This window comes from Callionymus lyra, chromosome 1 (genome assembly GCF_982586985.1).
Source record: "Callionymus lyra chromosome 1, fCalLyr1.hap1.1, whole genome shotgun sequence".
Taxonomy (NCBI): Eukaryota; Metazoa; Chordata; class Actinopteri; order Syngnathiformes; family Callionymidae; genus Callionymus; species Callionymus lyra.
The window spans coordinates 10,388,420-10,407,759 of NC_141818.1; the positions used below are offsets into that span (position 1 = coordinate 10,388,420).

General features: G+C 38.4%; 3 protein-coding genes across 7 annotated transcripts in view; 1 reads left to right on the forward strand and 2 right to left on the reverse strand.

Annotated features, from left to right (window-relative positions):
• Positions 1–86: 86 nt before the first annotated feature.
• On the reverse strand, positions 87–3,059 carry kmt5ab (lysine methyltransferase 5Ab). The gene is made up of 8 exons (XM_087792340.1): positions 2,931–3,059; positions 2,732–2,832; positions 2,227–2,374; positions 1,948–2,152; positions 1,791–1,875; positions 1,667–1,726; positions 1,398–1,588; positions 87–534 (listed from the first exon to the last, which is right to left on the reverse strand). The coding sequence occupies exons 1-8, from the start codon at positions 2,938–2,940 to the stop codon at positions 324–326; spliced, it is 1,011 nt and encodes a 336-aa protein (XP_087648466.1). The 5' UTR covers positions 2,941–3,059; the 3' UTR covers positions 87–323.
• Positions 3,060–4,186: 1,127 nt separating this feature from the next.
• On the reverse strand, positions 4,187–6,268 carry mtrfr (mitochondrial translation release factor in rescue). Its single transcript, XM_087792362.1, has 2 exons — positions 4,614–6,268; positions 4,187–4,460 (listed from the first exon to the last, which is right to left on the reverse strand). The coding sequence occupies exons 1-2, from the start codon at positions 4,887–4,889 to the stop codon at positions 4,239–4,241; spliced, it is 498 nt and encodes a 165-aa protein (XP_087648488.1). The 5' UTR covers positions 4,890–6,268; the 3' UTR covers positions 4,187–4,238.
• A 480-nt stretch (positions 6,269–6,748) lies between these two features.
• LOC148087899 (membrane-associated phosphatidylinositol transfer protein 2-like) overlaps positions 6,749–19,340 on the forward strand; it is a 51,500-nt gene continuing 38,908 nt past the window's right edge. For 2 of the 5 annotated variants that reach the window (XM_087792396.1, XM_087792373.1), the window contains exon 1: positions 6,749–7,251. The gene's annotated coding sequence lies outside the window, so the exon portion shown is untranslated. The remainder of the gene's footprint in view (positions 7,252–19,340) is intronic. The other 3 variants (XM_087792386.1, XM_087792380.1, XM_087792394.1) reach the window with 2 other exon arrangements.

Sequence of the window (19,340 nt, forward strand, 5' to 3'; positions counted from 1 at the left end):
TATTGAATGACTGATAACAAATCCTGATTTCCGCACTAAAGGATGCAGTGACAACAATGGAACTCATATTTAGATGTGAGGAAAAACTCTGTTTTATTTCAGGGTTTGCAGCAATAATTTACAAAAGCTAAATACAAATGAATCCATCTTCACAGCAGAAACAACTCATTTACCTTCAAGAGTATTTTCCTAATAATACAAGAAGTATAATCCATTAAAAAATCTGGTTAAAAATCAGCTTCACAAACCCTGCACCTGGTAAAAAATAAACCCTACTAGAGTAAAATGTCTTTAGCTTGGAGAAGACTTGAGGGCTCAGGAGGTCAGTTTTTCAGCCAAGGATGAGCGGAAAGCGATTCTTTGCTGCGATCGCCGTAGTCGTACAGCAGCTCCTCGCCTTCCTGGATGTCTTTGGCGGCGACCAGGATTAGATGCGGGGTCGCTTTGATGGGGTGAAGCTTCGTCTGAAGGTTTCCGGCCTTGCTGTGGTTGATGAGGCGACCCAGACGACCGCTTTCCTTCGTGGCGTCGATGCTGCAATAACATGGAAATTGAAGGTTTAAGAGATGATGTTTAAAATTCTCACTTTATACGATTTGCCTGTGTTACGGTTCTTTATTTATGGTTTTCAATCTTTGATCGACGCCCCCCACCATAACATTCATAGTATGAACTGTGACCTCAAAAATATATATAAAATACTATAAAAAACAGTCACCATCCACTAGCTAAAATAATACGTCGCTTGCTTTGTATTGCATTTTTGCTTTTAATGGGTCATGCATGTCGAGTGTTTTTGCATTTTTTCCCTCAAAAGTTTGTCTGGAAGGCAGTTATATAAAAGGGGCAAATATGACCCTAAACTATCAAGACTTCCTAGCCATATAGAAACTACACAATACCAGCTGTTTTAGTGATTTAAAAATGAGTTTAATTCATCTTAAAACAAGACCTAAATTAGCATCAACATGTCTTAAATCCAGTTTCCAATTCTTGAAAAACATCTTAAAGTAAGATTCCATGTAAGTTTCAAAACTGTCAAATACCCGATTTCTTTTAAAAACTATAATATACATGCATCAACATTGGAAAGGGACGTTTGCTTGTACTTGCACAATAATCTTTTCAAAATATAAGTGTTTTTCTTTCTTTTTTATTTTATTTGGTCAATTGTCTAGTTGGTCTTAAAATCAACTTCAAATTGTATTAAAAAATATCTGAAACTAAATGTTCCTTAAACTGTATGAACCCTGTGTCAAACGCTTTCCTTCAATAGCCTCATTATTATCGTTTTTACTCTTAAAAAGTCTCTTTATATCTCTTATATAGTCTCTTTGATTTGAGCCAACCATCCATCGGGCCACGTAAAATGACTTGACGTGAGGATAAAAACGTACCAGTAACTTTTGCTTTGGTACTGGAAGTAGTACATGTAGCAGCCGGTCGAAGGATCCTGAGCGTAGGAAGTCTCTCGCTCTTTTGCCTCGTCGAGGTCCAGAAGGTCTCCGTGATACTCCACCACAAACTCGCCTTTCCTGAAGCCGCTGACCGCGAACACGCCTCTTCCTTTCCCCTCGATGTGCCGGACCTGTGCAGGAGACGTCGGTGAGCAGGTGCTTCATCCTTTCTGGTCACAGCTTTAGAAACAAGCTGGAGAGAGTTTTACCTCCATCCCATCTTCACTGCCGCTCAGAATGAGCTTGTCGATGTTTTGATGTTCCTGAACCTGCCGATTAAGTTTGATTAAATCATTTTGCAAGTAGTTTAAAATAACATACACATTGTCGTACCTTTAACTCTCCCTCAGTTTTCCTGTTGCTCCTTCTGATGGGAAAGAAGTCTGTAACCTTCCGGCTCTGTGTTTTGTTCCCGGTCCTGTTGGGAAGAAGGAAATAGAATCATTATTGTATTTAAGTGACTCCAGGTGAAGATGGGTTTTGTACGGACCTTTTTGTCCTGGTCTTGCGACCTGTTGGAGTCGGAGCTTTGTGAAGGGCGGCGTCTTCTGCAGACTCAGTGTTTGTCGTGGAGGTGGACTGGGTCAGCTGCTTGGAGTCAGACCTCTTCCCTTTGGTCCCGGCATTCTGCTGGGTTTCTTCCGACTTCTGCTCCTTGGACTTGCCTCCATCTGTGGATATTTCAGCGGCCGACTCTGCAATCGGAGCAAACATCCCTTAAAACCAACACGTCGACTTAATCCTTTGCTGGTCTTGAGGAAACGTTTACCTTTCTTCAATTTAGTCACGTCAGACTTGGTCGCACCGGATTCATTTCCTTCCTGGATCAACATGCTGGAGTTTTCGCAGAGAGGAGATCGGGGTTTTCTTGGACTTAGAAGACTCTGCAGGACTGACTTTACTTTGTTTGGACGATCCTAAACGTAAACACACAACAGGAGTCACTTGTTTGTTGTTTACATGTACCAGACCTTTGAAGCATACAGCCCCTTTTGACTTACAAGGTTGTATTATTACTAGTATATGGGTTATTTTAAGTAAGTAAGTTTAAGAGGTCTAAACAACCTGATCCCACCACTTTACTACAGACAGAGGATCAGATATATGATATATATATATATAAATATATATATATATATATATATATATACACACACACACTATAAGAATCCACTTAACTTTACACTGTGAAAACCTGCAAGTCTAAACTCTGGGATTAGGGAAGAGCAGGGGGAACAGAATGAAATCATGTAAAGGAAAAGTTTCGTTCGTACCTTGTTGTCTGCAGGTTTGTTCTCCTTGGATTCCTTAACACTTGCGTTGTTTTCACTGTTATGATCAGGCTTTTCGTTTATCCTCAGCACATTTCTCTTCCCTTTAAATGGACGCAAACGTTATATATTTCCGAAGAGAACATTAACAAGATGTATTAGCGAGAGAATATTTATTTAAGAGTACTACGATTATGATTACCTTTCGCCATTTCAGATGTTAAAACTCATGCCAAAGTTCTGTTGAAGGCAAAAATCCTGGTGTTTTCAATGATCGTCGTTGAGCCGCGCGCACACACACATACACACAATGTCCTGCTGTTAAAGTCTGCGTTGGCAGCGTGCGGGTTTAAAATGCAATAGCCACCTCTGATTGGTTGCGTGATGCGTGGTAGGCGGGACCGTATGAGTTAGAGAATCGCACCCATTCGTTGACTCTGTACTTCACATCCAATCAGCTTCGAGCAAACCGATGAACGTGCTGTGACGTGTTCATATCGTTTTCATTAAAAATAAAAAAAAAATTGTTTTAAAGGGTAACATTCATCACTGTTCCTTTAAATCTGCTTATATCACAGTTTTGACATTATAATTATTATACATTTTAATGATTTGTCTACTTCGATTGTTTACCACATGTTGTGCTAACTTTTTAAAATCTTAAACTTTCATTTTTTTTCTTAATCAAAAAAACACAATGAATGCAGAAAACAGAATGGGTTGGATTGAAGTTTCCTACAAAGAGATATTAATAGATAATTGTTTAAGCGCTTTGTGACCCTGGTCTGGAGAAGCACTATATAAATACAAATGACTTACTTAATTTAGTCACATTTGTCATATATATGTAAATACTTCTCAATTTTCCTATTTCTTATTTTCTTTATCAATTTTTAATTTGTGGGTTAGCAATTCCATTTTCTGGATGTAAATTCCAGAAACTATATTTATAATTGTTTTAGTGTTAGTTAGTTTCCTCCATTTTAACATGTAGTTCCTCCCAAATATACTTATTATAGGACACAGCCAGAAAATATGGTAATGTTCAAAATTAATTTCACCACATTTTCCCCCTTTTCTGATATTTTTGGTTATTTTAAAACAAAGTTGTTCTTCCACCCATGTTCTTTCCAGGGAGGGAAGGATATATTCTTAATCAAATGACCTTGTATTATCTGCAGAATAATAGAATTTTGGTTCATTTCATCAGATTTGATTAGGTTGTTTTATTTTTGTCAAAAGGTGTTTGTCTAATGGATGTATTATAAAAACAAAGCAATAAATCATGTTATTAAAATACTCTAATATCTGCTGGATCTCTCGTCGTAAACCAGTGTTCTAGGCATGTTTAACTGGAAGGAGGCCCAAAGAAAAACAAAAATACTAACCCAGTAAAAGTACCTTGGATAAGTTACAGCTCAAAACATATTCAGGAAAGATTTCAAGGACTGCTTATTTAATATTTGCTCTGTTAAATATTAACACAGCTTTCAGTTTAATTTCATGAACATTATTTTTCAGGTTCAGTCTCGGCAGACAACGATTCTTTAAACAGTCGTTTCTTTTCCAGGTGCTCGTTCGCTTTCCGACGTTTCTCCTGCTTCCGCACCATTGATTCCTTCTTCTGCACAAGAATCTCGCTTTCTTCTCCTTTCAAGAAAACGTCCAGTTTCTCTCTCATTTTTTGTCGGGCAAACTTTCGATTCTGGTCCACAGATCTGGTTTGATGGCACTGTACGGTAAAAAAAAAAAGGGGGTAAAGTCAACATTGAGACATTACAGTACATAATAAATGGTTTTCCAAGCAAGTATTTTGAAATTAAATCATTAATTATATTTTAGAAGTTGACAATACATAGGAAATACTCATAAATGACAGAAATACCTTGACTACAATCCCAGAGGGGATGTGTTTGAGGACCACACAGTTGATGGTCTTGTTGACAGACTGTCCTCCAGGTCCTGAACCTTTCACGAACTGCTCCTCAAGCTCGTCCTCGTTGAGAACTGGAAGCTCAATAGAGATCTTTTTGCCGGCAGCAGGAATATACGTGAGTCCAGCAGGAAGTCTCCAGGACCTGGAAGTGTCAGGGTGAGGAACTCTGCACCAGAGCCTGGAGTTGGTCTGCAGGACTCTACTGAGAGTGAAGAGTCTCGACATGTTTGTTCGTGCAATCGTAAAACAAACAAAAAACTTCGCTAAAGTTTAACACATTTGATTACAATACTTAATAGTCATCATTAACACGAGCTGTATTTAGTTGTAAGGTTTCCCCGTGAAAAGGTTGATGTATATGTTGTTTATCGGTTCTTCTTCTACGCCCCTAAAGTGTTGTTCGTATTCTCGAATACGTGTTTGCTGCCACCGTGTGGTTGGGTGCAGCAATACACGCTTATTCCAAAAAATGATCTACTTATATACTCTCATGTGTATCATCCAACTTAAATTATTGCAGGGATGTTTTCTATCTGTGTGTGTGGTCAGTAATGGCGGAGGATAAATACATTATATTAGTGGTTCACAACACTAGAATTAGCTCTTCCTGTTAAAATGTCGATACTGAAAATATAAGTTTCAGGAGGCACAGAAACAGGTTCACTGTAAAAAACAACATTTATTTATTAATAGTAAATAGAGCAGAGGTTAACTTTATTAACAGTACTTTAAAAAGTAAATACATAACTGTATGTGTTTGTAACCCTCTGGTATGACTTGTGTTTGAGGCACCTTATTAACACTTATTATAAATTTGACTTTTAAGTGCAACATTTGCTTAAAACATTCCTATTTACTTCAATAACATAAAAAAAACATTCAAAATTGAAGGTTAATGACCTTTATCTGACTGTGACTCTCTGACTCCTCCGGAATGTGGAGGAAGAATGGACTCTTGGAAGTGTATTTGTGTTCTTGGAAATGGAGCAGGAGAGGAAAAACCTGTCACTGTTCTCATTCACTTTTATTACAACCCTAACATTTGGTCATAAACTTTAAATCATGTCCGGTTTACATGCGACTCTCAGAACAAGTATGTGCGACCTTTGTATGCTTGTATTCTTTCTGTTACTCCACTTGAGAAATGAGACAAAATGAGAGCTCAAACATTTCTACACATGCATTATCTTTAAGATGCCTGTGGTGCGAGACTTCCTCATCCTTCTCTTCTCAACTCTTGACTATACATGGTCATTCAGGAAATGATGTAAGGGCACAAAGTGTCATCAAATATTGAAGATTAGGTTGCACAGGTGGTGAATGGTGCTCCCTTGTTAAGATAAGAAAAGTTTAATCAATAATCTGAATTTAGTATAAGCCACCATGGGTAAAAGCAAGTTATTTTTTATTATCTTAAAGGTAAAACTATTTTTTAAATTGATGATATTATTTGCTAGGCACGTGTTTCTCTCTAAAGGCAAATGTGGTGCTTTTTAAAAAGACAAGAAAAAGACTGCATCAATAAATATAAATGCTTTTTTGTTTGGAGGGTGTAACCACAAGTTGTATTTTTATTTTTATTATTTGTTGTATGTGTCATTTTAAAAACAAGTATAAAGTCGATATAAAATAAAGACAATATTTATAACGGTGTTAAACCTGCTTTTAAGTTCAGAAATAACAACACACATCCTCCAAAACACATGTCATACTCTCGCGATGTTACCAAATCAGTAGTTTACTCTTCTGTCCAGCAGAAGGCGACCTCGTGTCTTTAAACACAAACATGTGTCAAGACGGCGCTTCTAAATATAAAAACGGAAACACCTACAAACCTGACTTAAATTAAAACGAATAACAACCCAATAATAATTGAAGCCAAAACCATACAACTTGTGTTGTTTGTTTCCTCCACAGACCCGCAAATTCCACCTTTGGCTCCAATATTAGAAACATTAAAGGTAGTTAGTAAAACAAGTATTTTTTTTATCGCGCGCATTCCAGGAGGCAGTGCGTGGGCTTTTATTTTGAAAACTCACCGGAAGCGGTGTTGTATCGGGGTGTGATGATGATGGTGTTCCATGTCGTGCTAGTGACGCCTGTGAAGTCTTGCAGCGTCCCTCAGACTCGCGGAGCGACGACTACAACAACCACCACCACCACCATGGCCGGCGTCCCCTCTCACGGCACCCGCTCCTCCCGGACGCGGTCTTCTTAGCACCGAACCCAAAAAAAAAAACCCACCCCCGGAACCACTCGTCTGGGATCCAGCCAAGGACATTTTTTGACGTTACCATAGCTACTTTGGTGCTGCTGACGATAGAGGGAAATCGAACCGACATCTCCTGCGCAATGATGCGGCCAGATTTTGTCAACAACAACAAGAAGAAGAAGGAGGAAGAAGAAGAAGAAGACGGTCCCGGTGATGCTCGCTTCACGCCACAGCTCTTCCGGTGTTGACGGAACGAACACACGGCCGCGGATGAAAACGCTCACCTTCGCTGAACATGGCTTCGCTGTGAAGAGACACGATTGTGAAAAACAAAAAGGACCAAAAGGTGCATCGCTGGAGTGCATCTGGAACCAGGTATGTGATGAAGAACCCATCGATTTGTCAATAGCATGCGGCCATGTTGCTAGGTAACTAACCCGCCCGACGGGTGTACTCCAGTTCATTGTTGCCGCGTCAAAAAGCGATAAAAAATGCTATTTTAAATCCATGTTTATATTCTTCTTCATGCTGCTGCTGCTGCTGCTGTTGTCACACGAGCGTGCGCGTCAAACACGCGCACATTTTTTAACGTCTCGTGAGATTATGGGACGTCCTGGAATGTTTTTTTTTCCTGCCTTCATGCCATTCATGAACCCCTCACCTGTGTCACGTGACACAGATGCACCTGTAGCATCTTAATTTACCTGGAGACCCTGTTGACTCAGCACAGGGTCCAGGGGTGAGTCATGGGGGTTCAGTGCTGACTCGCATGATGCATGAAAAAGATTCTTCCACTGTGTGATCTCACGTGACACCAGGTCCAGGTGGACGAGCACAAGATGGTTGGTTTGGGCCTTTTTTTTCTTTTCTTTTTTATTCAGAACCTCGATGAAACCACTGGGTTTTTATCTACCATGACGTGCTGGAACCTGCGTCTGTCGGGTCCAAACGGTTGGCGGGTTGTTGTGTAACAGCTCGATAAGAATTCAGAACAGGAATGACTTGAAGATGTAGATGTTTAAACCTGATGCTGCAGTTATGAGCAGACGTGTTTTCCTACTAGACCTCTGATCGTTTAAAAAATGATTATACGTTCTGTATGGCTTTTTAAACCATCTATTTGTTGCTTTATAATATTAAATATATTTCAATCAAGGTACCATGTTATAGCTAAAAATGTTGGATTCTTGCACTGATACCAATACCTTCAGTTCAGTACTGGTTCCTGAATGCTCCTTTTTTTTTCCCGACACCAATTTGGTCATTTTGATTCTAACAGAATTGATGGATCTACTTCAAGAAACATCTTAAGACCTTTTTATTTGTTCAGGATTTTCCTTGAATTTCTGGAACTCATGTGTTGTTCTCGGTGTTATCTTGAGCTATTAAGTATATATTTTATTGAGTATTGTTTTGATTTTTTAAGCGCTTTGTGACCCTGGTCTGGAAAAGCGTGTTATAAATATAAATTACTTACTTACTTACAATAGTACAAATATTGAGTTACATTTTTCCGCATCGATAAATCTACACTTCCACACTTTTTCTAGTTTTAATCAAGCATTGGTATCGAAATATATTGCACTGAATATATTGGATTGGATCGTAAACTGAAATGAATTGTATCTAATAATATTGTATCGTGAGCTGAAATACATTGTATTGTTATCGGAAATATATCGTATCGTGAGATGAAACATATATTTGTAATCTTATCTTGAGCTGAACTGTATCGTGAATCAATTTGGATCGTATCGTGACACGAATTACATCGTATCAAATCTTATTATAAACTGAAATATATTGTAACAAATAACATTGTATTGTGAGCTAAAATTCATCGTATTTTTAGCTGAAATACATCATATTGTGATCGGAAATATATCATATCATGAGCTGAAACATATATTGAATCTTATCTTGAGCTGAAATGTATCGCGAATTAATTCAGATCGTATCGTGAATCGAATTTCATCGTATCGGATCTTATTGTCAAGTGTAATATAGTGTATTGTGTACAGCTGAAACATATCATATCAAATCATATTGCGAGTTTAGTATATCGCTACAGCCCTAATTCTAACCAAATGATTCAGAAATTAAAAGTAAAAAAATCTGACACATTTTAGTCAGCAATAAGAAAAATAATAATATAAATGGTATTAATAGACCAACTCTTAACATACATTGACATTTGTTTAATTGACAACAAGTTAAGTCCGGCCTTAAAAAATGCTTTAAATTAAAGTATCTCTGAAACGTAATAATTATAATAACGGCAGACAAAAGAAGGTAGAGAAATTTCATAAAAACAAGAACAAAGGTCAAATAAAGAAGAACAAAGACCAAAGAGATAAAAAGGGGCAAATATAAAGAGCATAGATCAAAGGAAACAATGGTGACTAATGAATATTCTGTCTTATTAATGCTGACTAAAAGTCTACTTTCATGCATTTTGTTTTTGGCTCAAATTGTGGAGGTAGAACAAAGGGATCGTGTGGAAGAAGCCGTTATAAGACTGAGCTGTGCCAGCAGTTCTCAGGCAACAGTAGAGAAGCTGTGTTTGTATTTCTGCGGCTTCGCAATGTCTCAGTCAGAGAGTGGTTATCGGCTGAAGTGGCCGGGTGACAGTTGGAACTGGGATGTCCTTGACCCCGGGCGGGAAGATAAGCAGTGGTAGATAATGAGGTGATTATTCCTGCTGTATGTAGAAAATAAGATGGATACAACACATGTGTGTGACCTCAGCAAAAGAGCATTTTTAACACTACTTGGCTATTGGTGAGAAAAGGCAGCTTTGTGTGTTTTTCATAAACGTCGACAGCAGTCGGCACTTCCTGATTCTTACTTACAACATGCAGGGTTCACAGTTCAACATGCGGATCCAAGCGTTTACATGAAGGCTGGTGACGTGAGAAAAGTATTTTTTATTTTTTTTCCAATTCCTGTTTCTTTGACATATCTCGGCCCGTGTGATCTGATCGAGGCTCTTGAGTGGAACTTGTTTAACCAGCAGGATAAGATAATATAAGGATCTCTTCATCTCATCCCTGGTTCTACAGGAATGTGACCAATAAAAACTTTCATAGGAGGGCGTTTGGTTAAAATCCGTACAAGAGGAGCTATTTTTAGACTCTAGAGGAAGCTTGTCTCCCACATAAGGAAACCCTTTTCAGTCATTTGTGACATTTTTCAAGCCGACTATAGAGACAAATTACAAAATTTGACACGTTTATTTACTTCATGGGCAAGGTTTTTGTGACAAAAATACAGTGCATAGATAAATGCTATAAAATGGTGGATAAACAATGACATATTTATATTTCTTTAGACATTTAAACACATGATTAAATCCTCTTCACTGATTAAAAAGCTGGTCTGTCGACTTGTTTCATTCTAAAAGTTGTTATTTGAGTTAAGATGAATGTGTTCGGTGATGTCATTTCTCCCTCACACTCACAGGAGTATAAATCAATCTCAGCAGACATTTTTAGCAACCTAGTTATTTAAACACGCTTCAAATATTAATTCGGTGTGAATAATTTATCGGTTATACCCTGAAAAAAGGGGGATCTAGAATGAAATTGGAACATTTGGTGCCGTAGACCGAGTGATTTCGGTTGAGATCGGCGTTAACCATCATCTGAGGATCTTGTGTGTTGAAGTTAGCGATGGTTAAATAAGTTAAACGGACTTGCAATCACAATCAAAATGTCAATCCGACGAGATGATGGACACGAGGTTCAATATTCAAAGATCAAACATCTTTTCATCTGCTCGACACAGGCCAATATTTTTCATATCATCTCATATTTGCTTAGGCACTCGAGCAGAGAAGGATATTTTTATACTTGTGTCATCAAATGTCTTCAACAAACCACCCGTGACTACACCTGCAGCCTTCATGCTAAGGATGGATCGGTCTTTTATTATTGAAGAAGGACGAGATGGTGAGGAACGAGGAGCTGAGGTGAGGGTTTATTTGAAATATCTTCCTAAATGTTTGGACGCACTGAGGCCCTCGGGAACATGTTGGTGAGGAACAGGAATGTGAGGTTTAAGATGAGGTTAAGATGGAGGAGGCTGACTCACAACCCTTGTTTGGAAATAAGCACAGAGGAACGAAAAGGAAAAACAGGAAATATAAATTAATTTTACATGTTGGTATTTGCAAGCGAAGCAAAAATGAACTATTGCATGTACGAAAGGTAACATCGTTTTTTTCAATATGAATATGAAGAAATAATAATAATTTGAAGATGAAGATAATTATTGTATTACTTCTATCTTGGTTTGCAAGTAGAAAAACTGTATTTTGTTTTTCAGTTTGTTTCTAACTTCAGGGTAGATTAAGTGAACGGAATAAAATTACGTATTCAACATTTCCATCGGAGACTCGGCATAGACCTGTGACTCAACCACTTGAAAAATAAAGTGGTTCACACACCTTTTGTATTTTTTGGAGCGACACCGATAATAAACTCTCGAAATCCATTTGCTGTGACTACATTGCCCTCGGAAACGGTTACAATCCAAACGACGCGTTGAAAAACTGTCCTTTAAAATATCTGGGTTTAGAAAAAAAAACTTTGAATTGTTATACTTTCATAAACTGGTTTCAGAATCTACCACAAAAAAGCAAAGTACATGTCATGTCTAGTTGACTTAATTCCATTTTGACTTTTATGCATGAAAGAAACGGTCTATGACGTCAAAACTGCATTTTGAAAACAAATGTTCTGATGAATTCATGATGAATTTATGTTTATAATCGATGCAGACGAATAAAAACAATTATATTTTATACAGATATAAAGACGGTAGCTACCAAGCTGTATTGTGATTCATAACAAAAAGCTCTTGAACAAGCAACATTGGGACAGCTTGCCAAAGCGTGACTGTTTAGTGATGTAAAGGAAAACGCTGCGACCGTATGTAAAATCATGTGCGTCACAGTCACTGCGAGATGGAAATTTTCTGATCACATGTTTTGAGAGATTTTCTTTCTTTTTTTTCTTTTTTTTACTACTCTCTGCGCATGGAAGGGAGATTGATTTATTAGGAAGATAAAGTTGTATTGAAACAAACAAAATTAGGATTGAGAAATAGAAATTAAAAAAGAAGAGATGCGTTCTGTCAGTTAAAATTTGAATGAAGTGGCTCACCGCTGATTTCACTTTGATATCAGATTTCACTGGACATCCTGCTCTGAACGCTGACATCACTAGTTCCTGTACAGAAATCAAAATCAAGATTTTGCTGCCGACGTAAGTAAGTAAGTAATATTTATTTATATAGCGCTTTTCCAGACCAGGGTCACAAAGCGCTTAAACAATCAAAACAATACTCAAAAAAGTACATACTTTAAAGATCAAGATAATACTGAGAACAACACAGGAGTTCCAGAAAATCAAGGAAAAGCCTGAACAAATAGAAACGTCTTAAGATGTTTCTTAAAGGAGTCGGTAGACTCCATCAAGCGCAAAGAGAGAGGAAGATTGTTCCAAAGCTGACGTCTCAATTGAAGAAGAAAAATAAACAAAACTCAGTGAAGTCCTCGTGCTGTGTTTGTTGTTTCACTTAATTACAATGTTGTACTTCAGTGGCTGAAGCTATTAAGTCATTTCAGATCCCCACTGCTCGCTACACCCACCTTCTACACCCCCCCCAGGACAACTTAGATGTGTAATTTTTGATGTCATGTGCTGCTTTTTTTCAAAGTCATTCTCCTCGCTTCCACATCACCTCCTCATCTCTCGGATATTCTGCTTCCTGCAATCATCAGCTTACGGTCAACAGGCTTGTTATTCCACAGCTTCTAACTGAATTTAAATCCTCCACGTTATCTTTTGCGTGTAAATAATTACCCGCACGGCCGATAAGATTCATGCGCCGCTGTCGTCATTTCTTTGACTGTCAGCCCTCGTGACGAAAGAAAGAAGTCGTCTCTGCACGACGCGCCTGTGTCAATAAATGTTCTTTATGAATATTAGTCAGTCTTATTTGGTCAACAAAACGCAGGTGCGCGTGTTGGTTTAAGGACTAAAACAGGAAGTAGCTCTCGGTAAATACCAACGGTTGCTTAAAATGCGAGATTGTAAGATGAGAAATGTTTCCTTTTTGAAAGTGTGTTTCTTTAGTCGTAAGATTCCGCCGGTAAAGTGGTATTTGAATAGTTCTAAACTGGTTTTGTCACATACTCGGTTAAATATTAAATACTTGATACCATTTTCAATACCATGGATAAAAAGAAGCCAAATTAAAAAAAATGTTTTTTTTTAAAAAGAAAAAATAACCTCCGTTACAACATGTTACAATTTAAAGAACCACAGGTTAAATATTAAGAGATGGATGGATGGATGGATGGATGGATGGTTAAAATTATTTGTTGGTCCCGAAAAAAAAAAAGCTCCAAAGAAACTGCAAAGATGACAAGTTTAAGGCCCGAGGTTTGGGTCGCATCAAAAAAAAGTATGTTTTCGTAATACATTATTTTGGTATCGATGCTTTTGGTCATTTTGACAACCACAGTTTAAACCATATTACCTGAGGTTGAAGGGAAATGAAATCTGTTGGTAAAAGATACAGCCAAAGAAATTTTGGTGCCAAATATAAGATTTGAGTTGACTATATTGTAGACTTTTGTAGATCCAAATTTGACTTTCTACTTTAGGAAAAAAAACATCCATTATTCGCTAAAACCATTCCATTTGTTTCCATTGGTTTTCCAGAAATCAATTGTATTTACATGATTATTTATTTGTTTCCGATACTACCTTCAGATGTAGTTCCTGGTGAGCTTTTGCCACGGACAGTTAGCGTAGCAAATACGGCAATATTTTCCGTCTCCTGACTGAAGTGGTGACTATCCTCGTGTGATCTTTAGGAAAGCAGATGTCTGATGAGGGTCGTCTACACGTGACCTCGCTGACAATGTCATTTGGTGGTTCGCCAGACGCGTCGCTGAAGACGTTGAACGATCTTGTTCTTGCCGTCATTTAGGGACAGGGTTTTTTTTTCTTTTTCTTTCCGAATGGAGCAGGTATGGACGAGTAGACGTGGGTACAACCTGTCCCCACCAAACACTTCCCGGCCTTAATTGATATGATCCTGCTAATGTTCCGCTACCGGCTACGTCTGGGAAATAAAATCATAAATTTGTTAAGCTGCCTTGTGTCTCATTCACTTAGGAGAGCGCCGTCCCTCTCATCGTGGGGGTCTCATGGACGCTAGGAAAAGATGTCAATTTTAAATGTTACAAAATAAAGCCCCATTTTGCCTTTCATCATCATCAAAGACGGTCATTTTTGGCTACTTTAGGGATCCGTCCCGTGTCTCAAATTGAGCTGTCCAGATGCGTCTCTCGACACTATAGATCCGAAAAGTAGACGCATCCATAGGTAACCCGCAAACATTAGCATACAGATCAATGGCTTTTTTCTTCTCATTGATTTCCTGTAACGCTTTGTATGCATCAGCTACCCACGTTATTTTAAATTGTCCAATTTCTGAGCCTTCAAGTTAACGCTCCGGCGCTCTCTCCTCTTCCTACAGTCGCAGACACCTGACTTCTCAGGAGCTATAAATAGACTCCTTTAAACCCCCAGAATCCCACCTCCTTTTCGCTGCCCCCTCGCCTCGCTCCAGTCATTTAATGGACGCGCTCTGTTAAGTTTTCCATGTGCCAAAGAAAAGAGCGTCTCCATTCACAAATCCCGTCAGCGTGTGCTGTCAGGAGTTCCTCCTTGACGGCAAGTCCTGGCCTGTCTGGAGATGTGTCCTTCTTGTAAGAAGTCAAGTAGGTGACCAAGCTCGTTCTTCCTGCGCGACTGTAACGTGACCTCCTTCCGAGAGCCGTTAAAACCCCAAACTTCTCGCGCCAAAACAACTTTGCAAAATGGCCTTTTATGGTCAATTCGGAAAGCCTCGCTCGCGTCTTTTTGATGAAGCGATTCCGGGTGAAGGACATTATCGGAAGTGCTCATCAGGCTTTTAAGCATTTCACCACAGGGACGGTTTCAGCTTTCTTCCTCAACATTGTGTTTTCTTCTCGACCGTCCCACCGATGACTCAGTTTTTCATTTTTCTTCCAAGTTAAACAACAACATTATAACTTCAGCAGATCAGGGTTAAAACCTCTGAGCATAACAAACAATTATATGTGGAGTCTGATGAATTTAAAATGTGTGTAAGGACACATGGAAATGTGGATAATGGGACAAGAAACATTACGTTTAATTTTGGTATCATTTCACTTATAAACGTTTTGAATGTTTTGCTATTCACCTGAAACTGTAGCCGTTTCTAGTCAGAACTACGGCAGCCCTGAAGGGCAAAAACATGACTTTATAAAACACAGCGAACAATTGAATTACTAAAATAAATCGAGTTTTATATAGTATAATATATAGTTTTATATTGCCTATACTATAAATGTGTCATTGTTCACCCAACATGGCCTCGATGCACTAAGTAGGCATATAAAACAGAATGCTAACAATGCTAATGCTAACTCTGGTAGATGGATGTATGGATGGATAAAATAACTTTATCGATCCCTGTACACGGACATTAACAGTTTGTCTTTTGCTATTAGCGACTAAGCAACTGTTCTTCAATCATACCAGCTTTATTAATTTGATTGTATAATGTGTTAACACAATGCTTTTATAATTATACTGTGTAAATCTTGTCATCCTTCTATAAATGTAAAATATTAATTAAGCCAATATTTATTAAGTAGCAGTCAAATGTGGTATTAATATGTAATATTAAGTACTAAAAGAAAATGCTGTAAAAAAAATGTTGAAATAATAATATAAAGTTTAGTGCATGGTTATAAATAATAAAATAATAAATGGATAGATTTGTTAAATCACATGAATAAGTTTAAAAAAAGAAAGTTATGAAAATAATATATTAAATATGTGAAGAAATTATTTGTTTTGGCCAAGTTATTATTAGTACACTCAACTCAAAGTAGCAATATAATGGTAGTTCAAAGCCAGACTGGATACCAGATAGATGTTACTTTATAAATATGTTGCACATCATTTTAACATGCAAATAATCACCATCATGTATTTACAAAATCTCACCTAAAGCTTTTCTCTCTTTTCACTGACTTTTTTGTTTGTTGTTGTTTTTGATTACTCGGCTCGACCTATGTTTTTCTCTTTTGACGGATTATTTTCAGACGATAATTCCTCCGAGCCGAAGTCGTAGCTGTGTGATGTCGAACGTGGCCTGAGATGACATACAGGAGCTGTAAACAAGTGTTAGATTTACGTCAGCGTGAAGCTCGGAGAAGTTGACGCGGCTTTATTTAGATCATGTTCCTGAGAACAAGAATATATATTTATCACGTCCACCGGCGAGGGCTCTTTACATCTTCAATGCTACAGCGAACAAAAACTTCAACACCCACATGCATGATGGCGACGCACATTACGTGTGAATAAAGAATACTCAGAGGATTCCATTCGAGGCGATTACGAGACCAGGACAAGTGAAAGTGGAAACAGGAGAGGCAAAAAGAAGGAAGTATCAGGCCCTGGTAGCGTCTCCTCTTCAGTCGTCACTCTGACTTCATCAGGGCCGCCAATAAGGGAAGAGGCCGTGTGTCTCCATGGTAACCCCCCCCCCCCCTATGTTCAAGTAATGATGTGGAGCATATCAGGGGGAGACAGAAAATACATTTTAGGCTCAGATCAATTTGCTTTTTAACTTTTTTAGAGTAGATTTTATTCTTGTTTGAACCATATTTTTTTTACTGATGCGATGTTTTTGGCCCAAATTTACGCTCATGCATTTGAAGTGAAAATGATCCTTTATGGTATGTGTGTGTATATATATATATATATATATATATATATATAGTCTATATCATCCCAAGAGCAAATGATGTTGTTGTTGTTTTGAGTTAGGAACGTCAGATCCCATTTATTATCTCGGTGTCAAAGCCACATTATTAGTAGGACGTGGCCGAAGCATCTCACTTCATGGTGCACCTGGGTACCATGCCCCCCCCTCCAAACCCCCGCCCCTATCCTTCCCATTAAGTGAGATACAAGTGGCCGTCCACGTGAGCGATTCATCAAACGCATCCATCTACGTCCTTTGCTCCATTAAGCATCCGTTGTTTCCCAGCATCTCCACGACGTCCCGTTATTAGTAACTCGGCCATTTTATCGCCTGTTATTTTTACGGTCCAGTAAAGCTATCCTTTCTCATTTTTCCAAACTGTAACCGGTTGCGTCGGAGTGCTCCGAGAGTTGTAACAGAGATCCTCACTTAACCTCGTCTCTTAAATGATTAATCCAGCTGGGATTTACATATCAGGTCATTTTTTTTTCTTTCTTCAAATTCACAAATCGCGGAGGCTGTTGTCAGAGGATGGTGCCGGTGCAACCGTCCGTTTGCTCAGTGATGTTGTTTGTTCCTTCTCTGTGTAAACAAAGAGCTTTCTTTTTTTTTTTTTTACTGTAGCACATCTTCTGTAGGAGGCCGGTGAGGAGGAGATTGAGTATTTATAGCTTTCCAATCGCACTGCAATGATGAGCAAAGAACGGTGCAGGTTAAACTCCCACCTCCTCAGCTTGTGGAGGAGCTCAACACTTACTGTACTTACAATATTTCTGCCGCATCTCTGGAGGAAATACTTCCTAGTAAAAAATTAGCGTACAAATATAACCACTGAACCTTCCAGTTGATGACGATGTGTTCGCTCAATGTCGGGAATGGACAATTACATCCAAAATATTATGATATTATGATACTTATTATGATATATGAATAAAATCGAATTGAATTCAATGTAAATCATAAAAACTAGGACAGAACATGATGTCATTTGAAGGCAAATGATTTTATAATCGTTTTTTTTCCCTCGATTATCTTACTTGAAAAGACAATAAATACTAAGTAGTTATGTTTAAGAAGTTATATCAGAGTTAAATTGCTAACAAATAATAAAAATGTATTTCTATTTGGATGTGTTTACAGCAACTTAAATCCAGGCTGCATACATACTCAGGCTGCAACATAACTACTTTTACTTTTAATAATATTAACTACTTACTATTTATTGTCTTTTCAAGTAAGATAATCGAGGGAAAAAAACATTATAAAATAATTTGCCTTCAAATTACATCATGTTCTGTCCTAGTTTTTATGATTTACATTGAATTCAATTCGATTTTATTTATATATCATAATAAGTATCATAATATTTTTGAATGTAATTGTCCATTCCCGACCTTAAGCGAACACATCGTCATCAACTGTAAGTGGTTATATTTAAGAAGTTATATCAGAGTTAAATTGCTAACAAATAATAAGAATGTATTTCTATTTGGATGTGTTTACAGCAACTTTAATCCAGGCTGCTGGTCAATGCAACCATTGGTTTGATGGTATGCTGTATATCATAGTGTCAACATTTTATCCAGTTATAAAAGTGTGGAATCCATGCAAGTCATTCACAAATCCTTCAAAACCTTCCTAGATCCAGATGGACCCAACAAAATTAAACCTCACCCCCAACATTGTGGGAATGTTCCGTTAAACTCTTTTAATATCTTTCCATGTAAGGCTTTCATATTTTCGACGATGCTGTGGCGGATCCAAATATAAACGTGAATAAAAAGGAGACGATCCGCAGCGCAGGATGTTTATCTCGTTCTTCATTATCTCGAGGGAGGCAGGCTTTAGGTGTAAATCAAATTTGTGCCCAGCCATCTCTGCCAAATAGTCTATATTTATCTCAATTATATCCCTGATTAAGGATGCTTCGTGTGTCGTCCTTGTTAGCGACGGGTTGCGGCGCGGACTAATCTCCGCTCGCATCTTCTGAAAAAAGTGTTTCCCGTCAGGCCCGCCGCCGCAGGTGGATGACGGCGAACTCCCTCCCAAGAATGCTCGGAGCCAAAGGCAAACACGAGTGTCGTGAGCTTGTTGACATTTTCAACTGGATTGGATAGATAAGCGCATCTTCTCAATCAAGGGTTCTTGTCTCAAGCAGAGGATGTGTCTGTCGGTGCGTTGTTGTCGCCGAGTGTGTCTCCGCGATGTCAAGGCAACGCCGTGTGAAACTGATCCGCGGTATTTTAGGCGCTCGCCCGGGCTAACATTTTCCACTTGTATTTTAAAAAGGGGTCTCGCTTTTAGGGTCGGTCATGAGGGAACCCCTGTGGGATCCTCTTCTGTGAGTGTGTGTCGCATCGACGTATTGCTGCTCTTTAGAAGAGGCTACATTTATAGATGCGACGCTGTGACGGAGATGGAAAAACAAACCACTTCTGTTCTCAGCTTTGATGCTCAAACTCAGCTGCTGTCTGTCGTCAACCGATGACGTCCGACGCCCGGAAAGAGTTCAGCAGTCGTAAAGAAAATGTATCAAAGACAGCGGCTTCGACTCGTTTAAGTGAGCCATGTTTCTGACGTACTTTTAAGACGATTGTAGT